We start from the raw sequence: 25,220 nt of genomic DNA, 5'->3' as shown, positions 1-25,220 counted from the left end.
CACTCCTGTTCTATAAAACGCCTTCTCATTGGGCCCCTGGAGCGTCCCACCCCCCCCTGCGGAAGCCGAAAGCAGGTTGCTGACTGGGCGGGGCGTGCTGCGCGCTGATTGGCTGCTGGTGGGTTTCGAACGCTTCCAACGGTCGCGGGGTTGGGGCTGCTCTGAGCCGTAGGTACCGTGTGTGTGAGGGAGGGTCTGCGGCTCCTCGACGTAGGTCGCTGCCGCCCTTCCCCTGTCGCCGTGCAGACCGAAATGTGCTCTCAGGGCACGGTCTGGCCGCTCCTCAAATCGCCTTTGGGCTCCATGAAAGAGATGGCAAATAATAGTGTTGTGCATCAGAAAATTAGGAATATCGTTCATAAATGAATACCCCCACCTCGCTGAGGGGAGCGAGCAGATATACTGCTGAGCTTTGAAATAATTTATGGCAAAGGAGGAAAAGAGCTGATGTGAGAGTGACTAGTTGAGATGGAACTCAACCAGCTGAGTCAATAGCACAGGCCCCAAATCAATCCCACCTAGTGCTCTGCTGTCCTCTTATTTTATCCACTAAAGCTTTCTGATCTGGAAAGAAATCCCTTTGTATGTGCTCAGCAACTCGGAAACAGGAGTTAGCACAGTGCCTCACTGACTGAACGTAAAGAAAATGACAGAGATAACGAGTCATTTTGCACAATTTCCTATTATATGCTAAATTCCTGCATGCCAAATTGAGTCCTTAGGTCTTAACTCAGTTTTCTTACATTACAGGTTTTTATTAGTTCAGGTATTTTCATGTCTAATCCAGCAGCCGTTAGTGCCAGTAAGAGTCCATTGATTTTTTTATGATTTGGAAGAAGAATAGGGAAAATCAGATAAAGATGATAGCAGGTCTTGTTTATGCGACTGAAGGTTTGATGGTGAGGTACGCATAAAGAAAGAAAAATGATTGATGATGATCGTAATGATTATTTTCTTGAGGAAAAGATTTCAGAAATCAGGGCGGTCATTTCAATTTTGTCATTTCAGTCAACTATTAGACGTGCAGTGACCATATTTCATATACAGCAATTGCAACAGTGACTTACAGCCAAAGTAAAACCTAACCTGAGGGCTTTCTGACACCTTGAAGGCTCTGCACCATCCTACAGCTCCAGGCCAGGTCACCCCTCACCAACTTTTTCCAATTTTCTCCCTCAGGACGTAGTTCTCAGCCAGGTTTCAGGGTCTGCACACCTTGTGCCATGGGCTGGGTATCTCCCTCATGTGGAACAAGTTCTGCTGTATTGGAGTTGTCTTCTCTGGTTCCAGAACCTATAGGTTCTGGAAAAGATGTGGGTGATTTTACATTAATTTCCACTTAACCTCTACAACCTCAGAAGAGCTATATAAAATGTGCCTGCAAAGACAAGAGAAGTGTATTTATCAGGGCTCAGGATTAATGGCCTGGAGATGCATCACTGCTCCATCAAACATTTTAATAGGATGAAAGTGAAGCGTAAACCTTCAGTAGATAAATAACAGATCACTATGCATATGGAGAGCGGATGGGGCATTACCTATTTTTTGAATATCTTTGAAAATCTAGAGTCACGATCTCATAAGGCAACAGAGGCATTCTAATTGAGCCTCTTAAGTTATTCTTCCTGGGACTGAGAGAACACAGCGAGATTTTTGGTGGCAATCCCTTAAGAAGAGTAGTTAAGAATTATTTTAATAAAACGCTTTTATTCTCACCAAAGTTTAGATCATACTTGATGACAAAATAATTACTATTCCTTCTACATCTGACATTTAAAAATCTCAGTGCTTTTCTTATAAAAGGCTCTAAAATACAAGCACCTATTATTTTTTTTGTCGCGTGGAATGTAGCAAGCAGCTGAAACTTGCTGTTCCTTCCAGTTATCTAGACATCAATAACCCACGAATATAACATTTATTCAATAGTTAAACAGTCTCCCCTTGCAGTAACACCCACAGGAAGAAAATTCCAGGGGATTAAATCATTCACTGAGTCCAATCACATAATCTCCATGGGAGCAGTGATGTAACACCTTCTGGAAGAAGCCATGCAGCCACAAGAGAAAAGCTGTTGTAACCCCAAGAGGCCTGAAGGGAACGTCGGTGCCCTGTGCTGTCTGTGAGCTGGGTATGCTGCAATTGTTTGGGTTTCTTGGTGAGGTCTTGCCGGTTCTTGGCTTCAGGGTATGAGTTTATGCAGGCAGACTGCCTGTCCGCTAGAAAAAAAATTGCAAGCCCTTGGATTTGGGTTGAAATTTATCTGATTTTTGCTGTCGTTTTTAAAGAAGGGAATCTTTCTCAGACTAAAGTGTTCTATGTTTTCAACTAGCTGCCACGAGCATAGATTCCTCTGGACACATTTATTCCATCTAGCAAGAGCAATAGCTTTTACAAAGTGGGAGGAGGGAGATGTGGGGGTCACTAGGAGCATGAGAAACACAAAAACCTGTTTTCTAATAGGTAAGTAGACGAGAAAGGAGTAGGATGAGACCCAGGTTTGCAAACCGTGATTTCCACTGAAAAAGACAGACACTCGAGGATTCTGGATGTGGAGCTGAGGGGTCAGATGCCCTGGAAAGAAAGGGAATGGGAGTATGCAAAGCAGGGGAGGAGGTCACGAGATAGAAGCGTGAGCATCGCACAGTACTCAAAAGAATAGCTCAGGGCCTTGAGACCTCAGGAATCTCACCTTACACTGCTTCCTGGGCACAGCTATTTTCTTTCTGTAGTTAACTTAAAACTGTCGGTGAACATTATAGAAACTCAGTCCGCGGTTGTTAAAGGTGAAGGATGCTTGAGACTCTTACTTCCTCACAAATTCCAGAAACTTTCTTCTGCTGCATTTTGAATCGGTGAGGCTTTACTTTAGTTCCAGTAAAGCTGGCCTAGAAGCTGACCTTTTACTTCTCAGGAACATCTTTTTCCTTTATTGCCTCTTCTTGTCAATTTTTAAAGGAAGCTCGTCTTTTCCTGGACCCTATTAAATTTCTAAGTGGCTTTTTAGTATTATGAATTAGTTTTTAAAAGCAATGTCACTGTTACAACCGATGCTTATTCTTTGGATTACATTCATAATGCATATTGCTTCGGTTATTTAAATAAATATTTAAATTTGCTCTGTGACTAACGATCAAGTAGTCATTTCGTTTGTGCCCAGACTGAATTCTGTAGCGTTTGTTTCCTGCATGTTGCAAAGAGAGGATTTTTACCTGACATGAAAGTGCTTATGGGGGTGAAAAAGACCTATTCAGAAGAACTTCCTGTCTGCCGTACAAACGGTTCTGAGTTCAACCAGAATCCGTTACTGACCTCGGGAAGAAAAAATCCCAGTGCAAAATAAAATTACAGAATAAATCATACTTAAAAAAAAATCCATTTTCTGGAATGACGCTGCGACGTGCCAGATGGCAAACAGCACCGTTTCGCCTGCCTAAAATGCAGGTGTCCCCCGGCTGCAGCCCGCACGTCCCCCCAGCTAGGGACGGCCGAGCACCTCCGGCGTTAACCCCGACAAAGACGGGACCCCGGGCGGGCGTTGTGCGCGGCCAGGCCCGCCCCGGCCCCGCAGAGCACGGCTGCCGCTCGGGGCGGGGATGCGGCCGGGGCGGCCGCGCGGAGAAGCGGGGCGGCCCCGGGCAGCGGAGCTCCGCAGCACGGCCTCTCGGAGGGCGGGCGGGCCTCGGGCGGGGCGGCGGCTGCGCGGGCGCGGAGAAGGCCGCTGCCACCACCCCGCGCTCCCGCACGCGCAGCCCGCGGCTCGGGGCGGCGGGCACGGAAGCGCCGGGACTTCCTCCGGGGGAGGCCGCTCCCCGCGGGGCGATGCGGGCCGCCTGGGTGCTGCTGGCGGCGCTGGCCGCCCTGGCCGCCTATTACATCTACCTGCCGCTGCCCGGCACCGTGTCGGACTCGTGGAAGCTGATGCTGCTGGATGCCACCTTCCGGGCAGTGCAGCAGACGGTAAGGAAACGCCATCGGACCCCACCGCCGGCACCGCGGGCTCGGGCTGTCCTCCGGTGCCCGGCCTGCCCGGGAGGAGAGCTCGGTGCCGCGTCCCCCCGGCCGGGCAGGGGGCGAGGCCGGGTCCCAGGCTGCTCCCGGTTTTGTCCTCATCGGGGAATCGGGCGACCGTGTTTTGCTCGCAGCTGGCATCCAGCCGCCCTGCTGGCTTTGTGATGGAGGTGGTCTTCCTACGTGCTGCAGGCTGTTTTCCGACCTGGGAGCTTTAGGTCAAAAGAATCAATGGCTGGTACTTCCATACGCTATCTAATGCCTTAAGGAAAGAAGACATAGGGAATCTTCTTCAAATATCGAAATCAAGCAGCCTGTATTTGAAACTGTATTAGTCAACAAAACCCTTTCAGAATGGCTGTTTTTGCTATAAGACACGCGATTGTTTTGTTGCTTTATGATCTCTCCCTCACTTTCTCTCACTGTGTGTGCGCTGGCATGGAAAAAGAGATCACGAACTTCTGATGATGGCTTCAGCTGTGAGCTTGGTTTTTTGCCAGGCTGGTCTGATCTTTGACAAGGACTGTTCAGCTGTGGTCACACCCGATTTAGGGTACTATATGTGTCAAAGTATTTCAGTCTTTTTTCCTAGCAGCATTTCAGTTTGTTATATTGTTCCTAAAACATTTAACAACTTGCATGTTGAGAGCATCAGCAGATTCAGAAAGGATGAATTCATGGGCAGAGGGCTCATAAGCAGCTACCAGAAGGACTAGGTGGGAAGGTATCTACTATATTCCCAACAGTAACTGGAGAAGCAGGAGGACAGTGTCCAGGCTTTTATACTCGCCCTGAATAGCTTCTCTGGCTGCCACTGTTGCAGACAGTTGGGACTAGATGTAGATCAAACTTTAGATGTCCCTGTTCATCGCAGGGGAGTTGGACCTTTAAAAGTCCCTTCCAACTCAAGTGATTGTTTGATTCTCAATAGACCACTCAGCTGAGCCGCTGGGACATGAAAGAATAAAGCTTTTTGCTTATATACTCTCCCTTAAAGAAATGATACTGCTATGACAGGGAAGTTATGTAGACGTAGCCTACGATAGCATAAGTTTTCTATTGAAAATCTATGGCTTGCTATGGACTTGCTTTGTGCTGGTAACTAAAATAACAACACATACCTTTACAGTGGAGCTGGAAGTTTGATAACTGGAAGGGCTCCGATGGTCACAGTGTCCTGCCTGCAGAACACATGGTAACCTTTCTTCCAGGAACACCTGAATCAAGGCCATAACCTCTAGCTGAAGGAGACCTATCTTTAGAAAATCGTGTGACTAACTCTATATATGTACGCTGCTGGTGGCTTATGTACACATTCTGTTCACTTGTGGTTTGAGAGGCATAGCCAGATGAGTCCTGATGTCTTTAGGTTGGAGGGCAGAGACAATCCCATCCCTTCTGGGGAGTCCTGGAGGTCACCCTCCCCGAGGAGCTGGCAGAACTTTGCCTGCCCTGGTGGCAGCTGGAGCAAACTGACAGCGCTGCGGTGCCCACATCTGTCTCCATCTCTGTTAGGGGAAAGTGGTAACTTGTTAGACAGTTGCTCCCATCTGTGGCCTTAGAAATATGATTACGTATAGCAAGGAAAATTTATTAAATATCAGCCACAGGCAGCTTACAAAGCACAAGAACAAATGAATGGCTTTTAGACAGAAGCATAAAGCAGCAGTGAGGCATTAGCGGTGCCCTGAACCAAAGAACAAGTAAACTTTGGGGTTTTCTTTCCAGAGAGAGCGAAGTGAGGTGCTCTCTAAGTGTTTAGAAGTCTTTCCAACACCAGAGGTTGCACAAAGTCAGGAATAAATGACTGCCATTAAGAATGAACTGTGTGAACTGAAGCTAGGATTGTAGAAGTTAAGCCTGAGTACTTACTGTGTTAGACAGCTTTAGTGTGTGTATATAAAATCAAGTGTATGTCCTTCTGTAGAGCTGAGCTTCCCTTTTCTTTCTCTACCGGAGGTTGCGAGACCAAATGATTTAACGATGCTCTAAATGTGACCATTGAACTTTCACCTACTTCTGAATGTATTTTCAGCTCGCTATTTATTACTTTCCTTTGTAGGTTTGATAGCAGACACAGCAGACAGGAGTACATTACTAAGTGGTTTTTATTTTAAAACCTCCAAAGTACACGAAAATCCCTTTTTCTAAAAGCATGAAACAAACTTTCTGTGCTCCAAATGCAGTTGTTTCTGTATTATGAAAGAGATTTGCGCTGACTCTGCCAATTGAGCGTGACAACTTCTTGTTAGGGAAAACGTGCTTGTTTTCTCCCTCCTTTTATAATCACTACCAATAAAACACACTGAAGCTGGCACTGCTTTTCGGTGTACTAATAATAAGGTGTTGCATTTCTGCGTGGAGTTTTGTCCCAGGCAGCTAATAAAATTCCTTTACAGGCTTGGGACTGACTCAGTGCACTGGATCAGGGCAAAACCCTTCAAGAGTTTCTGTATTATCATGTGGCTAAAAATGCGTAATGCTTATAGGGCAGTTTTCCTAAGTAGGTTTCAAAACACATTACAAAAGGGAGCCAGTGCCATTGTCCTAATCTTACTTTGGGGGAAATGCAGATAGAGTGCCTTATTTGAGGTCACTGAAAATACCAGTGGCTGAGCTGGATGTGCCGAGCCCTATTCCTGCGCCGTATGCAGTACGCTAAGCTGCCTTCAGAATGAAATCAGGATCTGAGGTTTAATGTTACTAACGAATTGGTGCAAAAGTGTTTAACTTAGAATAATGTCCTCACCTGTCTCAAAATGGGACTTGGCCACAGTTTTACAGAAAACTGCAATGTTACACTGAAGTTTTAGGTCAGAAATGAAAGGTAGCGGACATACATGCGTATATAAGACTGTCAGAACTCAGCTTCACTGAAATTTGGACAGCCACAGAAAACTACTCGGGATTATAGGACTGAGCAATAAATTAAACCATTAGAATTGTTTTACACAGTATCTGTCAAGAAGTGCCTAAAGCAACATTTCATAATTCTGCTGTTAACAGCAGGATTGATAGAGGCATTTCTCACTTCTTTTCATTACCATTCTCCCTTCTTGGAGTAAGGAGAGCAGCATATGTTTATTTAATAAGCCCTTTGAACTAAGTTATTTCTGAACAATGCTATCAAGGTTCTTGCTATTCTGATGCATAGAAAGGAAGAAATGATGATGATGATGATGATTATTTTTAACTGGCACAGCTATTAACAGGTTTGGAAGGACAAGCAGGTTGGCATCCAGGCTGTCAGGCAGGCATATATGGAAGAAGTTAGGCACCTGTACAGGGGAGAAAAGTGTCCTTGTACTTCTCATCAGCCAAGAAATGCCTTCGTGCTGCTCTGCCACTTGCTTCCTTTTAGAATAAAATCTAGGGCATGGGACATCAGCATTCAGGAGTAGAGAAAACAGTAATTAGTTCCATCTAACACTTTAATATGAATCTACCTACCCATATGAGGAGACATACAAATCATAGTTGCGGCCACCCAAGTAAGTTGATACTTTTGCATGTAAGTCTTGTGGTTGGTTTGCAGTAACCCACTATGGTTGTTGGACGTAGCATATGAGTAGAAACAGGTAACACTGCGAGTCCTGTTTGCAGTACAGACACAAGTTATTGGTTATATAGTCTAAAAGCAGTTCATCGTGGATGAATAGGTGTAAGCATGAAACTTTACAATGAGAAATAATAGGGCTTCTCCTAGTTGATAAACTGTAAAACACTCTTTTTTGGTTTCTTTCCAGTTCTAAAGGAAATTAGAGCACTTATCTTTGAGTCCTTGAGGACTCTTTGTATAACAGTTTTCAAAAGTACATGTTAGGTACTGTGCAGTAATGCACCTGTTCTAAGAAATGGCTCTGTAAAATGAAAGAAAATAGAGGTTAACCTTTCGATGGGATAAACTTCCTGAAATGCAGTCAGACCAATATGTTCTGCACACAGTAAGATGGGGAAATGAGCCTGTTTATTTTTTTTTTGCTAGTCTCTCACTGTCTACAGATACCGTAGCTGGCATTTTGGATTGTAATGTTACAGCAGCGTGTTTTGCAAAATGATGCCTGAACTGAGGATAATGTCATTCAGGAGCAGCAGCATCTTCTAAAGGTAGGAAATTAAGTCTTAGGTTAGGCCCAGTGTCAGCATCGTTACTCGGTGAGTCACACATGAGACTTGGCTCAGTCCTGAGCAGCGTCTCATGTAAAAAGGCAAACAACTCAAGCTGACTCCCAGTTCCTGATCTCAGCTAAGGTCAGAGCAGAACCTGGCATCTCACCGCTGCGAAGGCAGTGAAGGAAGCAGCTGATGTATTCAGCTTGGCGCTCTGCCTTTGTGTGCCATCTGAATGCAACCCGTTGCAGTAATTTCAAGGCTAAAGGTCAGAGATTCCTGAAGCTGGACAGTTCGCTCTGCCCTTAGGACAGTGTCACCTGTGGAAGTCACATGAAGACAGGCAATCCTGATGTGCCAAATGTTGTTAGAGATTATTAGAAATTAGCAACAGAGATAAACCTTTTCCTTCTTTTTTTTTTTTTTTGTAATAGTACATGACTGATACAGAGTACAAGTCTGTGAAAGAGGGGTAAGCATAATTGCAGTGATCCCTTGGGATTCGTCATAAAGGGATCATAAAGAATCCCAAGTGACCCTGAGGAACCACCAGAAGGATCCTACCAGTTTAGGGACAGATATTGGTGATTAAAGGTGAGGTGATGGTGCCTTTCTTGAAAACTGTTCTTTGTTTTTTTTTTTTTTTTTTTTAAATCACAACCCTAACTCCTTCACTTCTTGACAGTTTTCTCCTGCATCAAGTTAAAACATCTCTCAGCATCTGGTACCCCGAATCAAAGAATTTACCAGGATGGAGACGGTGGCGATCTTAAACAGCTTAGTCTTTAGGGCATATGCGGGTTGTCCCTTCCTCGTAAGCTTGGCTAGGAAGATATCCTGGTAAAAGAGAAGATCGTGGCTGTAGAAGTTACTTTGTCTGATTTGTTGGAGAGCTGGCGTGTGTAATAGCAAGTGTAAGTCACACCACTACCAAAGCAGCCACAGATCAGAGAGCCAACAACTCCAAAATGAAAAGCTGCAATTAGAACCGGGCGATAGATTGGCAGTAGGTGTGCCGCAATCTGTGCACGGTGGTTATTTGCTGAACTGGCTCAAACACCAGCAAGGTACTCACATTTGCCCTGCTCGTCCTCCTGCTCATGCAGGTCCGTCCTGCTCCACAGCAGCTGAGCTCGCTGGGTGCCTCAGCTCCATTAGTCACTCTCAGAAAGTTCACCAGCCACATTTCTTCAAGCTGCCTGTTTAGAAAATGGAAGTATTTGTATGGTTAGAATTTTGGGTGATCCTGTGTGGAGCCAGGAGTTGGGAGTCAGCGATCCTTGTGGGTCCCTTCCAACTCAGGATATTCTGTGATTCTATGACTCTGTGGCTGCACCACAGTCCTAGGTGAGATTTAGCCTACCCTTAAATACAAACATATACACAGAAGATATTACGGATATTTTCTTACGTAAGAATTTTGTTTGTAGGAACTCTGGACAAGGCTAGCTCTTCGCCAGCAAAAAGCACAATCCTGATTGTTGTAAATAACAAACAAATTCACTGATTAGATACGCTTCCAAAGAATGTGCTTTTAAGCGCTGGGCAGAGAAACCTGATGAGGTAAACGTAAAAGAACCATTACTGCTCCTTTTGTGCCTTGGTGTACGAGGCATCTCTTCCATGTTATTCGATTTTTTCATTTTTTGGTTCTTGGAAAGGATGATCTGTTGCAGGGGAAAAGGCATGAAAGCCACTGATAAACCTGCAGAGGGCCGTGGTGTTCTATGGCTTAAAAAAAAAAACAGGGCAAAACACTTCTCAGTAAACAGCTGCAGCTAGCCTTGAAAAGAAAACATTTCTGATTCCAGGGAACATGTGGTAATCATGTCTACAAAGAATGTGGATAAATAGCCTTTTGCAGCACAGTCAGCCTGAAAAAAATCTACAAATACGTTTTTTTTTGCCTGGCAGTATTTCCCAGTAGTTACCTTCTCTGGGAATCTCTGTAGGGCTCGTGGAAGATCATTCTGCTGGGTGAATCGGGGGCAGCCCAATAAATTGAATGCCAAATTATCAATAGGTGTATTGCTCTTCAAGTTTCAAGCTTGAATGGTGTTTTCCTGTGGAAATTTTTAAGTAACAGTGTGAGAAAAGCATGATCTGAGATTCAAAGATGCAGTCTAGTGAATTCAAGGTTTCTGCCCACTGAGTGGATACTCATGTTTTTTACTCCCAGAGAAAGGAACTTAAGTTTGCAGAAACAATAATCCATCCACGAAGCAGCAAACATACCAAGACTTGGATTCTCACCAAACTATTTCAGCAGAGTAGCCTTACCACAGGCCAAGCAGGAAAATAAAGTAATTTCTGTAAATTTTTGTTTTGGAAGTGGATTCCTCTCTCCCCACTCACATACCAGCCCATCGTACTTGGCAGTCACAGACCCTTTGGGGAAAAATCTCAGTCTGTCGCTTTCCACAGAAGTCTGCAGTGGAATGGGGGTCTTTTTCACACAGCATCTACTGAAAGTTGAGTCATGCACATTTGTTTGTTTACATTTAAAAGAAGGATAGCTGCTTTAAAAGTCACATGTATGGACAGTGACTGTAGACCCAAGGGAGCGGGTCCTTTTTGGCATAAATAGTGCTGAACGCGGGAAGTCTCTCAGTTGATAGGAGGTGCTTCAAAATTTGATTTTCCTCTGGAGGATGTGTTGACAGCAGTGGTGTTCCCCTGTTAACTGTCCCTTCTCTTTGAGAAGACTTCCCTAACAGAAACACCGAGACTTTGCACTGGATGTAACTGTGGAAAATGGTAGTGCAGAAGAACAGTGAAGAAAACCAAAGCAAGAAAATGAAATCTCTCTCCTTGTAAACACACAAGTCAGAAAGATACTGGAAAGCTCCTGCTTGGAAAATCACATCTGTCACAAGGAATCTGACTTGGCTTCCACTTTGTACAGGTTAAGCTACAGCAACTATCCATTCTTTGCAATATTAACGTGGTTAGACTGGTACCTGAATGACAGATCTCTCCCTCTCCCTGGAACTGGACTTCTTTAATTCATACTAGCAGGCTTGCACTGTACTGGTGATAAGAGCAGAATGAAAACACTGAAGTAGTTATGGGCTGACAAGTTGTACACGGGGAGCAGGTAACGAGCACTAGGCTGAAGGAGTGCCTTAAATCCCAGGATTATTCACTTGGAGAAACAGGTTTGTTCAGGGGAAAGTTAAAAAGAAAATCCTGGATAGCCAGAAGGGATGAAATCTGTCCTTCTGCTGTAAGGGGACAGAAAGTTGAGCTCACTCTTCATTTTTTTTATTGTTTTACACACCCAGAAAGAAGAAGTAACATGCTTGAGTCTCTGGGGGAGAAATCACAAATCTGCCACAGCCCTTCAGTAGCATTTCAGATCTTTTCCAATTCAGCAGGCAAATACAGGACGAGCCAGTAAATAAGCACTGTATTCCTTTGAGACTGTTCCTGTTTTCAGATGCCTTTGCAATTACTGAGAACTTAATTTGGAAATGGAAAGACTTACGCTTTGGGGTGGAATAAGAGAAACAGTTTGCGTATTGCATACCTTACCACCACAAAAATGTTGACTGTGTGGTATTGCCCTCTGCTGGCACCGGTATGAGGAGCTTCACAAGTGCAACTGTGGAATCTGCTGGTCAGTCAGGTTTGTCCTTTTTGGAGGTGTCATTTAAAGGCAGGAATGTCTTTTATTGCCAGGGTTTTGTTCTAATACAGCTTTAAAAGCATTACGGGTTTTGATAATCGTTCATTTTCTGATGAATATTCTAAGAACTTAAGCGTGTTTTCATACAGAAGCTGCCTTTTGAAGGTGGTTGCATCAATGCAGCATCATGATATGCTCTGAAGTAACAAATCTTTTTTCATTCTTTATCCCTGCAGTGTCACTTGATTCACTATCTGAGACTCAGCCATCACTTGATAGTTCTGAATTATTTGATTTGCACGTTTGACAAGCTGAAGTCTGTCTCTTCTGAACCCATTAACATAACGGATGTTGTTTTCGATGGTGTGGAAGTCAGAGTGTTTGAACCTCCTGCAAAGCAAGATGAACCGCTCAAGCGCAGCGTTGTTTACATCCATGGAGGCGGCTGGGCCTTGGCAAGTGCAAGTACGTGTCTGTTGGTAAATAAATGGGATTCTGGGCTGGTTCCCTCCCAGCAGGAGAAATGAAAAGCTGTTTTTCCTGCCAGGAGATGACAGTTTTGTAAAGACATACCTGAATTCAGTAGTAACCATCTCCATTCTGGTGGATCAGATGTAAGAAACCAGGATAAAAATGTACAGTGGGCAGTCTGGAAAAATATATATCTTATCAGGATGCAAACTGGAAAAGAACCAAAAGATTAATTTTGTAACATCACGACAGGACAAATTACACAATATACAAAGTAAACAATTACACAAAGAGTGGACTGAACAAAATTGCATGCAAGAGAATTGCTAATGTTTGGCTCCCAATAGCATGCATTTGGGAACATCTACTGCTGATTCCAGAAAACGGGCAGCGTGACCAAGGATATGGGTAGAGTTGGGTTCCATACTCCCTCCCTCATAGAATCTACTGCGATCACGAGCAGAAACGACCTTAAAAATTAACGCTATTGACTTTCTCTGATGTTTGTGGCTTCCAGTTAATTGTAGTAAGGTATAGCTCTAGGCAACAACAAGCTAAGTGCTGATCCTTCCACATCTCACAGCAGGAGAAAAGCCTCGGAAAATGTAGGGGCCTGCAGTTCTCATGGTGCTCTGAGGCTAAGATCAAGAATGGATAGAAGTCTTTGTCCTTCCCCATTACTTCTGAGACAACATCAAGGCCTTGCAACCCTGATGCATTCTGAAGCATACATGGACTCATCTGTAGAAGGGGGAAAAAAATAAATCAGTGGGGTTTTCTGAAATGTTCTAAAACACGAAAAGATTGTACTGATTGCATTTAGAGTATGTATGTATAAGTCACTTAGACCATGACTTAAGTGAGATTTAGAGTCCTAAATAACTACAAAATCCGGTCTTCACATACCTTTGGAAACAGCAGTTTCTTTGCCCTATAGCAGTTTAAAAAATTTGCTCCTCTTCTCACAGAGAAATTGAGTTTTAAGATGGCTTTTCTTAGGCCTACGTAAGGGATGTTTATTAGAGTCCTGGTCGCATCATTTGTTCTGTAACAGTCTGCATAAGACTTGCTGTACAAAAAGTTTATATTAAATTACAGTGCTTTGTTTGTAACTCAGCTATCCTCGAGTCCAAGATGCAGAAATTAATGGCACAAATGTTACAGCTAAATACTAAATTCTAAGACTAAACACTTTACAAAACACTTAGTGTCTTAGTGTATTTTATGGTACCAGGAATCAATGATTAAGTAATCGGAAAGGAATAAAATTAAGGAAAATCAGTCCACGGATAAACAGGATAGCCTTGATTAATCCTCTGTAAAATAAGTAGTTCACTTGACGTTAATAGGGCAGCTCATTTGAATCATGGCAATACATGCTATAATAAAATGAACAAAAATCAGTGACTCATACAATAATAACTATTTCCGGATGCAGTGGCCCCAGGCCACTGGGTACCTTGAATTTTGTGGTGTTGTGAGAACTGCGATCAGTGGGTAAGATGACAAGCCCCAGGTCACCAAGAAACAGATGAGGGGAAAAAAAACATCAGACTGCAGGACTTCAAGGAGTGAATTGCGTTCCTTCTGCTAAAACATACATTTGGAACTTCATCTGGTTTAAGCTGATTTCATTTACTTCTGGTTGTGTGAAGCCTTTATGTTTTCTGAGAAGGCTTTCTGTTGTGGTTTAACCCAGCCAGTGCCTGAGCACCACACAGTCCTTCGCTCATTCTCCCTTCCCAGTGGAATGGGGGAGAAAATAAAAAAAAAATAAAAGAACTCATGGGTTAAGATAAAACTATTTACTTAGATAGAGAAAAGGATAATTATTATATGTATATAATCATGTATTTATAAATGTATCTAACAAATGACACACGAGCAATTACTCACCAGCCAGTGGCCAACGCCCACCTAGCCCCCCGAGCAGCAGGAGATAAACTCCAAACCATTCAAAACTCCTTCCTCATGTTGTCATATGTATGGGACATCCCTTTGGCCAGTTTTAGTCAGCTGTCCTAATTCTCCTCCCTCCCAGCTTCTCGGGCCCTGTGCTGAGAATGGCCTTGGCTCTGTAGAACACTGCTTAGCAGCAACTATAAACATTGTTGTGTTGTCAGCATTGTTTTTTCTCCTAGAACCAAAAACGTCATATCAGACACTCTGAAGAAAACAATTCCATGCCAGCTGAAACTTAGACACTTAGGTATTTGTGAAATACTGCCATAAATGGACTTGCATGTACCTAACACTTTGTCCTTTTGTTCCAGGAACGAGCCTTTATAACAACCTCTGCAGAGTCATGGCTGAATCTCTCAATGCTGTAGTTGTCTCAGTTGAGTGAGTAATCTAAAACTGATTACATAATTTTAAGGTATTAGAAATACATAATTTAGTTTTAGCTTTGCCCTTTTCTCTTGCTACTGACTTGTATATAAGGCTTTAAACTTGGACAATAATTCTCTACCAGTCTGATATTATTATCCTTCTAGAATAAGAAATTAGAATGGAATCAAAAGTTCACTTGGTTTTCTGTTTATTTTAGAAGTAATTTCAGAGGGCAGAAATGCGGGAGAAGAGTAGAATTTTTAATCACTTGGACAAAACGCTGAAATGCAAATTTTACACATTTTAGTGAATCTCACAAATGTATCTGCATGTAAGGAGTGCAACTAAAACCTGAGATCACTCAATTGACTTGAGTTATAATTCTGTTAATGCTTGTCAAAAACGATGTTGTTGTATATGTGAAGGAAGGCCGAACCACAGCCCTCCGACTCCCTATGGAGCAAAAAAGAATTTTTCATCCTTAAGGTATATTATCCATAAAAAACAAACATCTAAAGCCTGTCTAAAATCCACCATTTCTAAGGCACGCCGAGCAAGCGTCTGCAACCTAAAAATTAGCAAATCATTTTTTACTGCTCATTAACCAAAATACACAGTGAAGCATGGCGGTTCCTGCTGTTCTCTCAAGCACCTGCTGTTGAAGTCATCTCATTCAAGGCCCGTACTCTGCTCAAGAGCAGGAGACTGCCAGGGTGCTAGACAACGGAGAAGCAGCGCTGTTTTTTTTCCCACTAGCTGAACAATTCCAAAATAAACAAACCTCTCAGCTCACTAACTAAATTACCGAGATGACTCCAACTTGAGTGGTACTTTCCCCGCCCTTATTGTCAACTTCAATATTTTCTTTTGCAAAACCAATCACTTGATGTAACTACTCGCGGCTCCGACTTGCAGTTGATTACATATCAAGCTCTGTGATCTAATTACAATTTAATTATATGGAGTTGGTGCTACTGATTCTCAGTTGGCTTTGTAGTGTACTTTAAGGGTTTGCTTTTTTACTTCTTTGTAGTTTATTAGTAGGAAAAAAAATAAAAAGTAAAAAAGCAGACAAGTATCAATCACGGTAATGGAAAGTTCCTAGTTACTCATTTGCCCATTTAAGGTGGTGTGATACTGGCTGTTTCCCAGAGTTGTTTCTCTTCTCTCCTTAGCCGTTACATCTTTCAATCAAGGCATTTATCCTCAGTTGGTGAAGTCCGATTAGATTTTCTTCATTGGTTGAATTGCACACCTCACTTTCATGATCTATACACAACATTACCTAGTTCTGCAAGGCCTCGTTCACTCAGGCTTCTCTCATATTCCTTTGCAGCTGATGTAATACAGATTGTTCACTGAAAGCAGGACAGATTTGAAGTTTAAAATACTTCATGTAAATTAAGCTTAACATTTATTTTGCATATACCATATGTTTTAGCTTAGATTCCAAAGAAAACGCTTTGAACCAGGAAACAGTATTTTGTTTTGCTTCAGAAGTAATGGCAAGACTACTTCTTCACTTTGAAGTGAAAGACATCTCTGTAATGACGTTAGCTTTTGTCAAGCTGACAACAGAAATACTTTCTCAAAACATTATATATTAGCTCTGCTGAGAATATGTAGAATCTGTTCCGGATAGAAAAACTGCAACCAGAAAGATGTGCTTTGCGCCACGAGGCCCAGCAACAACTCTTACATTACAAATGATTCAGTAAATATAAACTGACTTCTCCTACACTGTTATTAAGGAACTGAGAAAAGGTAGTAAACAGGTTTCAGCTGCTGCCTCTCCACTTGGATATTGCATATATCCCTGCTTCTCTCCTTGATGAAGGAGAATAATTATCGAGTCTGTTGGATTAGCGCAAATCATTATTACTTCACTTCCTGGCTACTGTTCCTGGTACAGAGGTACAGCAATGTTCACCCTCTCCTGAGCTTAGACAAACATTTGGGAAACAGAACTGCCAAGGTGTTTGTCTCAGCTGAGTCTGCTGGGCGTTGCTCTCCTTCACAGCAGTTAAGGTGGGGAGCTGAGACCAAAAACAGGCCAACAGGAATAACTCCCTTGCCAAGGATGTTTTTCATATTAATTCATTTTTATAACGTATGATGAAATCGTCTATTGGGAAAGTGCCGCACAAAATTATACCATCGTGGTGTTATTCATATCTAATAGGTCCTTATAAACCTTTTAGAGTAAGAGCATTAATTATAAGGTTATACTACACACCTCATTTTTTTCCATAGTATTTATCCTAATGAAATAGTTATTTGCCACTAAGATGTATCTGATAGCATTTACTGATCATGAGAGAGAAGTATAGTAACTAATAATTGTCTCTTACCTCCCTTCTTCTTTTGTAGATACAGGCTGGTACCAGAGGTGTGCTTCCCTGAGCAATTCCATGATGCTCTTCGTGCTACAAAGCATTTTTTGCAGCCTGATGTCTTAGCTCAGTATTCAGTTGACCCAAATCGAATTGCGATTTCTGGCGATAGTGCAGGAGGAAACTTGGCTGCTGCTGTGTGTCAGCAGGTAACATCCAGTGTCTGTTATGTATTACACTATAACAATCCCTAATTCAGTGATGCGTATAGGTTGACAGGTTCTTTGTGCTGCATCATCACAAGGTGATGTGCCGGCGTCAGAGACAGAGTAGTAGCTCTCTCTATTGAAAGCCAGCATCTTGTCATTTTACAGAAGAAAAATGAGTCAATTGCGTATGAGTCAAGTAGCTTGCCATAACTTAGTGCAGTTACGAGTTTTTATGGGCCAAATTTTAAGCACAAGTAGCTAAGTGATTTCTTTTAACCCCTTTTGCTGAGAAACTCTTTGTTTGCCTAAGTGGGTAGCTAGCTACATTCATAACTTATTAATTTTCTTTCGTGTTTTCAAGTGGTTATCACAGGAAAATACGTTCTTATTTCCTCCAAATACAAATGAAGGACAAAAAAGATGTAACACACAAAGCTTTAAGTTGTCTTCCTGCAGCATTTCACAATTAAGAAATTCTCTTTTGTGTATCTCTAGTTTAAACATAATCTGAATTTAATCTACTAAAGACTTTAAAATCAGCCTTGGGCAAGTAATAGTATTATTCATGGTTGAGTGAAGTATTATTAGTTTTTTTGTATTGCCATTAACCATTGGTGATAAGAAGGTACATAGCCTGCTCAGGCAACTAATTATCATGACACCCTTGCTCAGACAACTAATTATCATGACAATCTTGCAGTATTGAATTAGCGAGGAAAAATTAATAAGGCATTGAAAGTCTTTGTCTTGAGGACTGATAAACAGAATAGAGCCGTGTTTTGGCAACAGCATTCATAATTCATTTCCATGATGCTGAATTCTGTTTAAATCAGTGATGTAAGACCGTGTCAGCAGAGGTTACATACACTAAGGTTCTTCAGCCTGAAAGAAACAAGATGAGATACAGTACAGATTTATGTATCTTGAGTAGAAGATGAAGCGAAACAAAGCGTCTGCTGATTCTTCCACTAAAAGAATTAGGGGGTACCAAAGGTATACTTTGTAGGTTCAGATGAAATGGCATGGTAGGTTCTAGTCCAACACAGAGGCACTTCTGCACACAGTAAGCCTTTGCTAGAGAAAACTGGGTGGCAACAGTTTGCAAAAGCTCAACAAAATTTAGATAAATTCATGGAAGAAAAATCCTTGAAAAGCTATTAGAAGCTTAGATAGCTCCTTTGACTCAATAATTCCCTCTGTTGCAAATAGTTCAACTGGGAAAACGTGTTAGAAGAATAATTTAATGCTTTTTTTCTCATGTCTGCTACCGATTTCTGTTGGAAACAGGATACTGGAACTGTCCTGAGGGATCACTGTTAGAAGAAAAGAAAGAGATCAGGCTGCTAGCATTTCAGACAAAACAAGAGCATTATCTGCCAGTGGAACCGCATAAGAACAGCATCTTGCCTAAAAATTATCAAGTGGTTGTTTGTGTGAAGTTCAAGGTTGATATTGTACCGTTCATTTTCTTTATAATCACAATTCTATCCCCTATTCTTCCCACAGCTTAGCAAGGATGAGCATTTGATCATCAGACCAAAACTGCAGGCATTAATTTACCCAGTCCTTCAGGCATTTGACTTCAATACACCTTCATATCAGCAGAATATGAATATGCCTGTTCTTCCTCGTTCTGTCATGATTAACTACTGGATAGACTATTTGAATGGTAATTATGACTTGGCTCACTCACTGCTGATTAACAACCACACTGCTCTCGATGTACATCAAGCTCTGACTTTCAGAGGACGTCTGAATTGGACATCTCTACTGCCCTCATCATTCAAAAAGAACTACAAGCCTGTAGTACAAACCACAGGCAACACTGAAATAATCCAGGAGATACCAGCGCTGCTTGATGTGCGAGCAGTCCCACTGCTTGCAGAAAATGAAACTTTGCAGCTGCAGCCAAAGACTTACATCCTGACTTGTGAGAACGACGTCCTGAGGGATGATGGGGTGATGTACGCCAAGCGGTTGGAGAACGCTGGCGTGGAAGTCACACTCGATCACTTTGATGACTGCTTTCATGGTTGTATGATATTCACGATTTGGCCTACTGATTTCTCGGCAGGAATTCAGACCAGAAACAGCTATATAAAGTGGCTCGATGAAAACCTCTGAAGAGAGAGCTTCTCTGGAAGACACTATGCTCAGCTCTGGTGTCTGTTCTTGCAAAAGAACAATCAATGAAAAAGTGCACTTTTCCAAATCATGCTTTCATCCATTCAGCTGCAGCTGGGGGGTGGCTGCAGACCACAGACCACTACCTGTAGCGTTTACCTGCTCGATTGGACTTGCCCAGCAAAATATTTTGTGACATATTTTTTGGACTTCAGTTGTGGTTTTTTTTTTTTTTCTTTTCAGATGACTTGCCAGCCATAAACAGATGTTGAGCAAGGAGATCAGCATTCCTGCCACATTCTTAACTGGCTAAAACTTTCAAGCTTTGTCTCTTAGTTAGGCATAAGGGCCACAACTTTAGAAAGGGGCCAGGTAGAGCCAAGTACCTACATCTATGTCTGAATACGTATAAAAAGGGAGAACTAATTTTCAACACTGTTGAGCACTTGTTGATGAAGAAGAAAAGCATAAGCCCTCTCACTTTTGACAGCAGAGACGCACATCTGAATATCAGGAATGGATTCAGGTGTTGGCTTTTAGGCACACAGAGAAATGGCTCTTAAATTAAAAATAATAAAATTTGCTTTTCTAGGCAGTAGGCAAAGAATTTGCTTTTCTAGGCAGTAAAGATTATGCTAAGCAAGTCTTCTAGCCAAACACATAGTTCAGCTTTGGAATTCGGCCTTTATGGTCTTTTAGTGGCTTATATTTTATAAAAGCACAGAACAAAATATATTTTCAATATTTTAAATTAAAAAAACGATATAGAATATATAGAAATGCAAAGGATAAAAATGTGTAGCTGCAGAATCTAGGCTGGTTATGTGAGCTTCAGAGCTGACTACTTGGCTAAAGACTACGACACTGACCGTTTTTAAAGCCTCAGATCTGTGACCTCCTTACAGAAAATACTGAGCGTGCTAAAAAGAATCTGCTGTGTGGTTTGCACTAATGTTTGTAATTAATAGTAGAAGTTTTTTGTTTGTTGAGTTTCTTTTGTGCTAGTAGTGTTTACTGTATTTCATGCTTCCCGGAACTTTGCAGCTATACTTCCTCTGTCTAGTAGACTGAACCTGAAGTGCTAGGTAAGATGATCTAGCCACTGTGTAGCACATCTCTACGGTTTGAACTGCTCTTTAATATTCAGAGATGCGGAATAGCAAAGTGAAACCACTTACAACTGTGTCTATCTTCCAGGATGTTTACTGCTTGCAGAAATGAAGGCTGTATCAAAACGCTGTGCCCGGTGTATCTAGGCAAAGAGAATGGCTGTCCCGTGACTAAGCTAGGGGATTAAATTTATTGTTGGCTTTACTGCTGACTTCCTGTAGGAGCCCAGGAGAACAACTTAATCTCCTTGTGCCTCACTTTCTTCCCCTGCGACACAGGGAGTAGTCATTTCCTACCTCACAAAGGAGTTGTGAAGCCGAATTCACAGACATTAGTGAAGCACAGGGATACCTCACCGAATAGCAGGCACTGAACAGACCCCTCAGCTTTCAGCTGTCCATCATTCTTTAACAGCTGGCTCTGAGCAGTCTGCCCCATTGCAGGCAGCGCTGCTGGACTGCCTGTCCTCCTAGGAAGGTAACTGATTTCTATCCTGCCTCGTGTGAAAGACCAGGAAGCTGAGGGCTCTCGCCTGTTGGGAGATCAGAACAAAAACAATTTCATGAGATTACTCCTGAAAAGTTCTTTTAAGAAAAAAAAACCAACAAACCTGGTAAATCAGACTGCCTTCTGTGATTTAAAATATAGACGGAACAGTCCGCTTTCACTGATATATAACTTAAACAGAAGAATGACTTTACTCAATCGTTGCTGCCTAAAAACACCAGGTTGTTAACGTTGCTGTATGTATTAAGCTGCTAATGAGACAAGGCCTCAATGTAGACTCAGTCATGCAGGCTGAACTAATTTCTGAGCATAGGTTCACGTGGAGGTCACAAGCCAAAGCTTTTTCAACAGTGGCCCAGATTCTTTGTCAAATTAGACCATTACAAGGCTCGGTGGAATTAGAGCAGCCAAGTGACAATTCAAATCAGAATAAACTTTGGCCTATATATCCCCTTAACACTGCAGAATAACTCAATTTTTTTATATATACATTTAAGTCATCTGTCTTCGCTTCCTCCCCCATGGACACAACTTCAGTAGATACAATTTACACTTAAAAGAGATACCAAAGTTCTGTCCATTCACAAGTTACTAATCTTTGAAAAGGAGTCTGCACCAGTGCCCATTCCACTGTATGCAAACAGCTCCACTTACTTGACTTCAAACCATCACTTAGAATCAAAACATGTTTTTCACTGAGTTGTAACAACAAGGTTCTCCTGGCTTTCCCACTTGGAGGAAACCTATGTCAGAAGAGGTGTAATTTATATGAACTTGCAGTCGTTAGAAGGTAGTAGTTGTAGTACTGGAAAAAAGTGGTTAATATTCTTACCAATTCTGGCTGCAGAGCTTTAGATCAGCATTTGTTTATAGCTAAGTTATAAATACCTGCTATGAAGTTATAATGTAATCACTACTGTATTTTTTAACTGAAATGGAGAGCTGGAATATATATTCCTGGAGTTGGTTGTATATTTCCTTCATGCACTGAAGCACATTAAGTCTTGGCACAAGAAGTGGTAGTAACTGGATTGAATGTGTTTACTAAGTCATCACCAGCTTGACATGGCATCCAAGATGGCAGCACAGCTTGGATGAGATGTTACAGCGTTAACTAGTTCTGTCGAAGTACCCTGACTACTTTTAGCATGCAGCTGTATGGTTAAGAACATAATGGCTGCAAAGATGCATTGTGTTTCCTACTGCATACAAAAAGAGGTTAAGTTACAGCTGTGAAAAGGCCTTTTGAGATGTAGCCGCACTGGACGCTTCATTAAAATTCAGCATAAACCTTGAAGTAAGCGTCAGCTGCATTCTCACCTTTCCTCCTGCTTCCTCTCCCATGCAGGCAGTCACAGAGCTGAAAGTTCAGCGTTGCTTCCAGCTGAACTGCTGCAGAATCACCCAAGCAGAGCACTAGCAGCATTTCTACAGAGATCTGGTGCCTGCAAGGAAGAGATGAGGTTAATGCACGTCAAAAAAAAGCTTTATTTGTTCATGTGGTGCTTTATTTTTTTTTAATGATCCTCATTTGAAAAGAGTCTTACAATGTCCTGAAGTGCTTTCGTGGGTATAAGTAGCACCTTCATTCCTCTAGTTTCACAAAGCAGCTTAGGGCACCGTGCACAATTGAGGATCAGATGCAGAGATATTTCCAATGCTATTTCACAAGCATAGCGAAAACTCTGCCTTCTAAAAGAAGTTACTCAATAAATTTGTCTCGTTAGCTTTTCATTAAACGAGCACAGCTAACAACTTTCTAAAGGTTTTTTTTTTTTTTTTTTCCTCCCCATTCCTCCAGTTAAACATCATAAGCTTTAAAGACAAAGCCTGCATAGCACGAACCTAAAGCCACTTGAATCCTACTTCATGGATGCTGGAACTGTATTAGCAGTTCCCCAGCGGTTTCAGCCAATATTCACAGAAATCAATGAAGTTTCTGTTTGTCCAGCATAGAACCTCTTAAAGAACGGGAGTCAAGCATTTCTCAAAACCTGAACCAAAATGAAAACACTTAACGGTGCATTAAAATCACTAATAACATCCATTTCCAAACCTTCATGTAAGCAATTGCAAAATTGCATCCCCAGCCAGAGCAGAAAGGCCGCTGTGGGGCCTACAAACTAAAATTACCTTTACAAGATGGTTTGGTAGCGGTCGGGCCCCTCTGTTTTTTAATTAAATGCATCAAGGGTATATTTCTAATCTCTGATTAAACTTTATGAGGAACTTTTTCAAATAAAGATGTTAGATTAACCTGGCAAGCCTCTTAAGCTGCTCTGATCTGTAAGCTGGTGTAATTAGTTCTCTTATTTATGATGTTCAGAAACCCAGAGTGCAACATGCTTGATGTAAATGCGTTCAGTATCTTACGTGTGACTGTTTGTTTGCTTCTTTCCCCGTGCAGGGCAAAGATCTTGTAAGATCTAATTAGCAAGTGCGATTCAAACGTGCTATCGACATGAAGAACAAATAAAACGAAACGCATCCGCTGTTTTTCTCAAGACCGCTGCTTTTTCTTTTTTCTTTTCTTCCCCTCGATGTGCCACACTTCCAACATGAGTTTTCACTTAGGTCAGTGACAGTTCCTGCCCAAAATGCTGAATCCAAATCAGGGTGGTTGTTTGCAGAGCAGGAAGCCTTGCTTGCGTGTCCGTGGTCTGTGAGCGTGACCTTCTCTTCCTTGTTATCTTGGCAAACAATAAAAGCTGACTACATTTGCTCGCTTTGGATAACGCACGATGCCTGCACGAGTGCTGTTGCTGTCTCCTTCAAGATGGGCAGCTGAGCTCGTCCCTTGTTTTGCTCTGCCAACAGGTTTTGTGTGCTAATAGATTACATGTTTGAAATCAGTTTTACCCGGTGTACGTCCTAGTTCCGCTTTCGTACCTATTTGCCTTCCTTTCACCTTTTTTTCTTTCCTTCTGGATTTTTACCCATTTTCTTCCCCTTCTTTCTCATTTATTTATGGTGAGAGCAGCATTATTTTGAAATACAGTAATGTGCAGGTTTGCCATTTTGTCTAGCAGGGTACTGTGACTTTCTCAGAACAGAAAGCTTTTCCCTTGCTGGAAAATACTGGGAAAGAACCTTCCTAAGACTTAGAAACCTGTTTTTAAACCAGCAGGAGGTGCTGATGAGGCCAATGCACATGATCAGAGCAATTCATCTGCCACAGAACCCAGTCCCTGGCCCTTGTTCTCACCTGCAGCCCTCCAGGCTGTGCTCTGCTCCTTGCTGCACACTGAGAAGCCTCCTTAGCGCAGGACCACGCGTTATTTTGCTCATCTCTGGGAGCAGTACATGTTTTCTGTTTGAATTCCTTTTTTTTTTTTTTTTCTGGCGCTAGTCCGTCAGTATTTATTTCGTAGGCGTTGTGTAAAATAGTTGGCAGCACATCATACAGACATCCCAAGACTGCCTTCTATTTCTCACGTAAATTTCATATTTTTTCCACGGTGGTTTTCTGCAGCATTTTGAAGTGTTTATCAGCTATTCAACAAGAAGAGAGGGAAAAGAAAACAAACAAACAAAAAATTAGAAATGCTACAGTCTCCCCTTTAAAAGTACTTTTATAAAAAACTTTCTTTTATCATTACTTTTTCTGGCTGTATACAAACAAGCCAACACTACATATTTCCATCACAACCTTCATTTTTTAAGGGAGAAATGATGATAAAGCGCTGCAGTTAAAATTTATGGCAGCCTAGGGATGTAGGAGAGGCAGAGCTCCTTAAGGGGGCAGCGTGCTTTGCAATGAGAGATTTAAGCCACCAGTAATAATTGGTGGAAATAGAAAATGGTCTCTCCCACCCTCTTGTGTAGGTGCGGTATGCCCGGTGCAGTTGAGCCGCAGGATTCAGAGTGGGGTAGAGAAATAAAGAAATAGATTCTTTTTTTTTGCTGTTAACCCAGTCACTTTGCAGTTGAAACGTAGTGTGTTGAATTAGCATACGATAATTCACACAATAGCCAGCAGAGGGAGCGTTTCAAGCAAAGACTCAACGTGAAAACGTGCAGCGTGTTTTGAAAACAGGAGAAATGCAGCGTGGAACTGCGCCAAGGCTTGTGGCAGCCCAGGCCCTGAGTCAGGAATTTACACACAGCCAAGGTGCAGAGTTCACGCTAATCGGAGCTTGCTCTGAGCTTTCTTGCAAAAGAACAAAAACAAACCAGCGCCCTTCTGCCGTTGGAGTCTGATTTACTTTCAGACCTTGGCATATCATGAGGACTTTTTCAACTCCAGTTGCTGTTGCCTCGCTGCTCCGAGGATGGAGCTGCCTGGTTGCGTAGCGCTGCCTTTTCAGAGCCTTCATTGCTTTCACATGCAATGATATAAGCAGGGATGCATGGAAAGAAGGCATTGCAGCGTCTCCCAAAACTACGGAG

At 42.2% G+C, this 25,220-nt stretch overlaps 1 protein-coding gene across 1 annotated transcript; it reads left to right on the top strand.

Annotated features, from left to right (window-relative positions):
• NCEH1 (neutral cholesterol ester hydrolase 1) lies at positions 3,385-23,570 on the top strand. The gene is made up of 5 exons (XM_021393605.1): positions 3,385-3,957; positions 11,983-12,211; positions 14,491-14,560; positions 16,919-17,090; positions 18,597-23,570. The coding sequence occupies exons 1-5, from the start codon at positions 3,385-3,387 to the stop codon at positions 19,212-19,214; spliced, it is 1,662 nt and encodes a 553-aa protein (XP_021249280.1). The 3' UTR covers positions 19,215-23,570.

The sequence above is a fragment of the Numida meleagris genome, chromosome 4, assembly GCF_002078875.1.
Source record: "Numida meleagris isolate 19003 breed g44 Domestic line chromosome 4, NumMel1.0, whole genome shotgun sequence".
Taxonomy (NCBI): domain Eukaryota; kingdom Metazoa; phylum Chordata; class Aves; order Galliformes; family Numididae; genus Numida; species Numida meleagris.
This window is presented reverse-complemented; position numbering and strand designations above follow the sequence as displayed.

What these genes read in the sequence shown, in the direction of transcription:
- NCEH1 (XM_021393605.1), top strand. Translation starts at nt 3,385, where the DNA reads ATGACGCTGCGACGTGCCAGATGGCAAACAGCACCGTTTCGCCTGCCT. An exon ending in CTGGGCCTTGGCAAGTGCAA is followed by an intron (nt 12,212 to 14,490) that starts GTACGTGTCTGT and finishes CTTTTGTTCCAG; the next exon opens with GAACGAGCCTTTATAACAAC. An exon ending in CTGCTGCTGTGTGTCAGCAG is followed by an intron (nt 17,091 to 18,596) that starts GTAACATCCAGT and finishes TTCTTCCCACAG; the next exon opens with CTTAGCAAGGATGAGCATTT.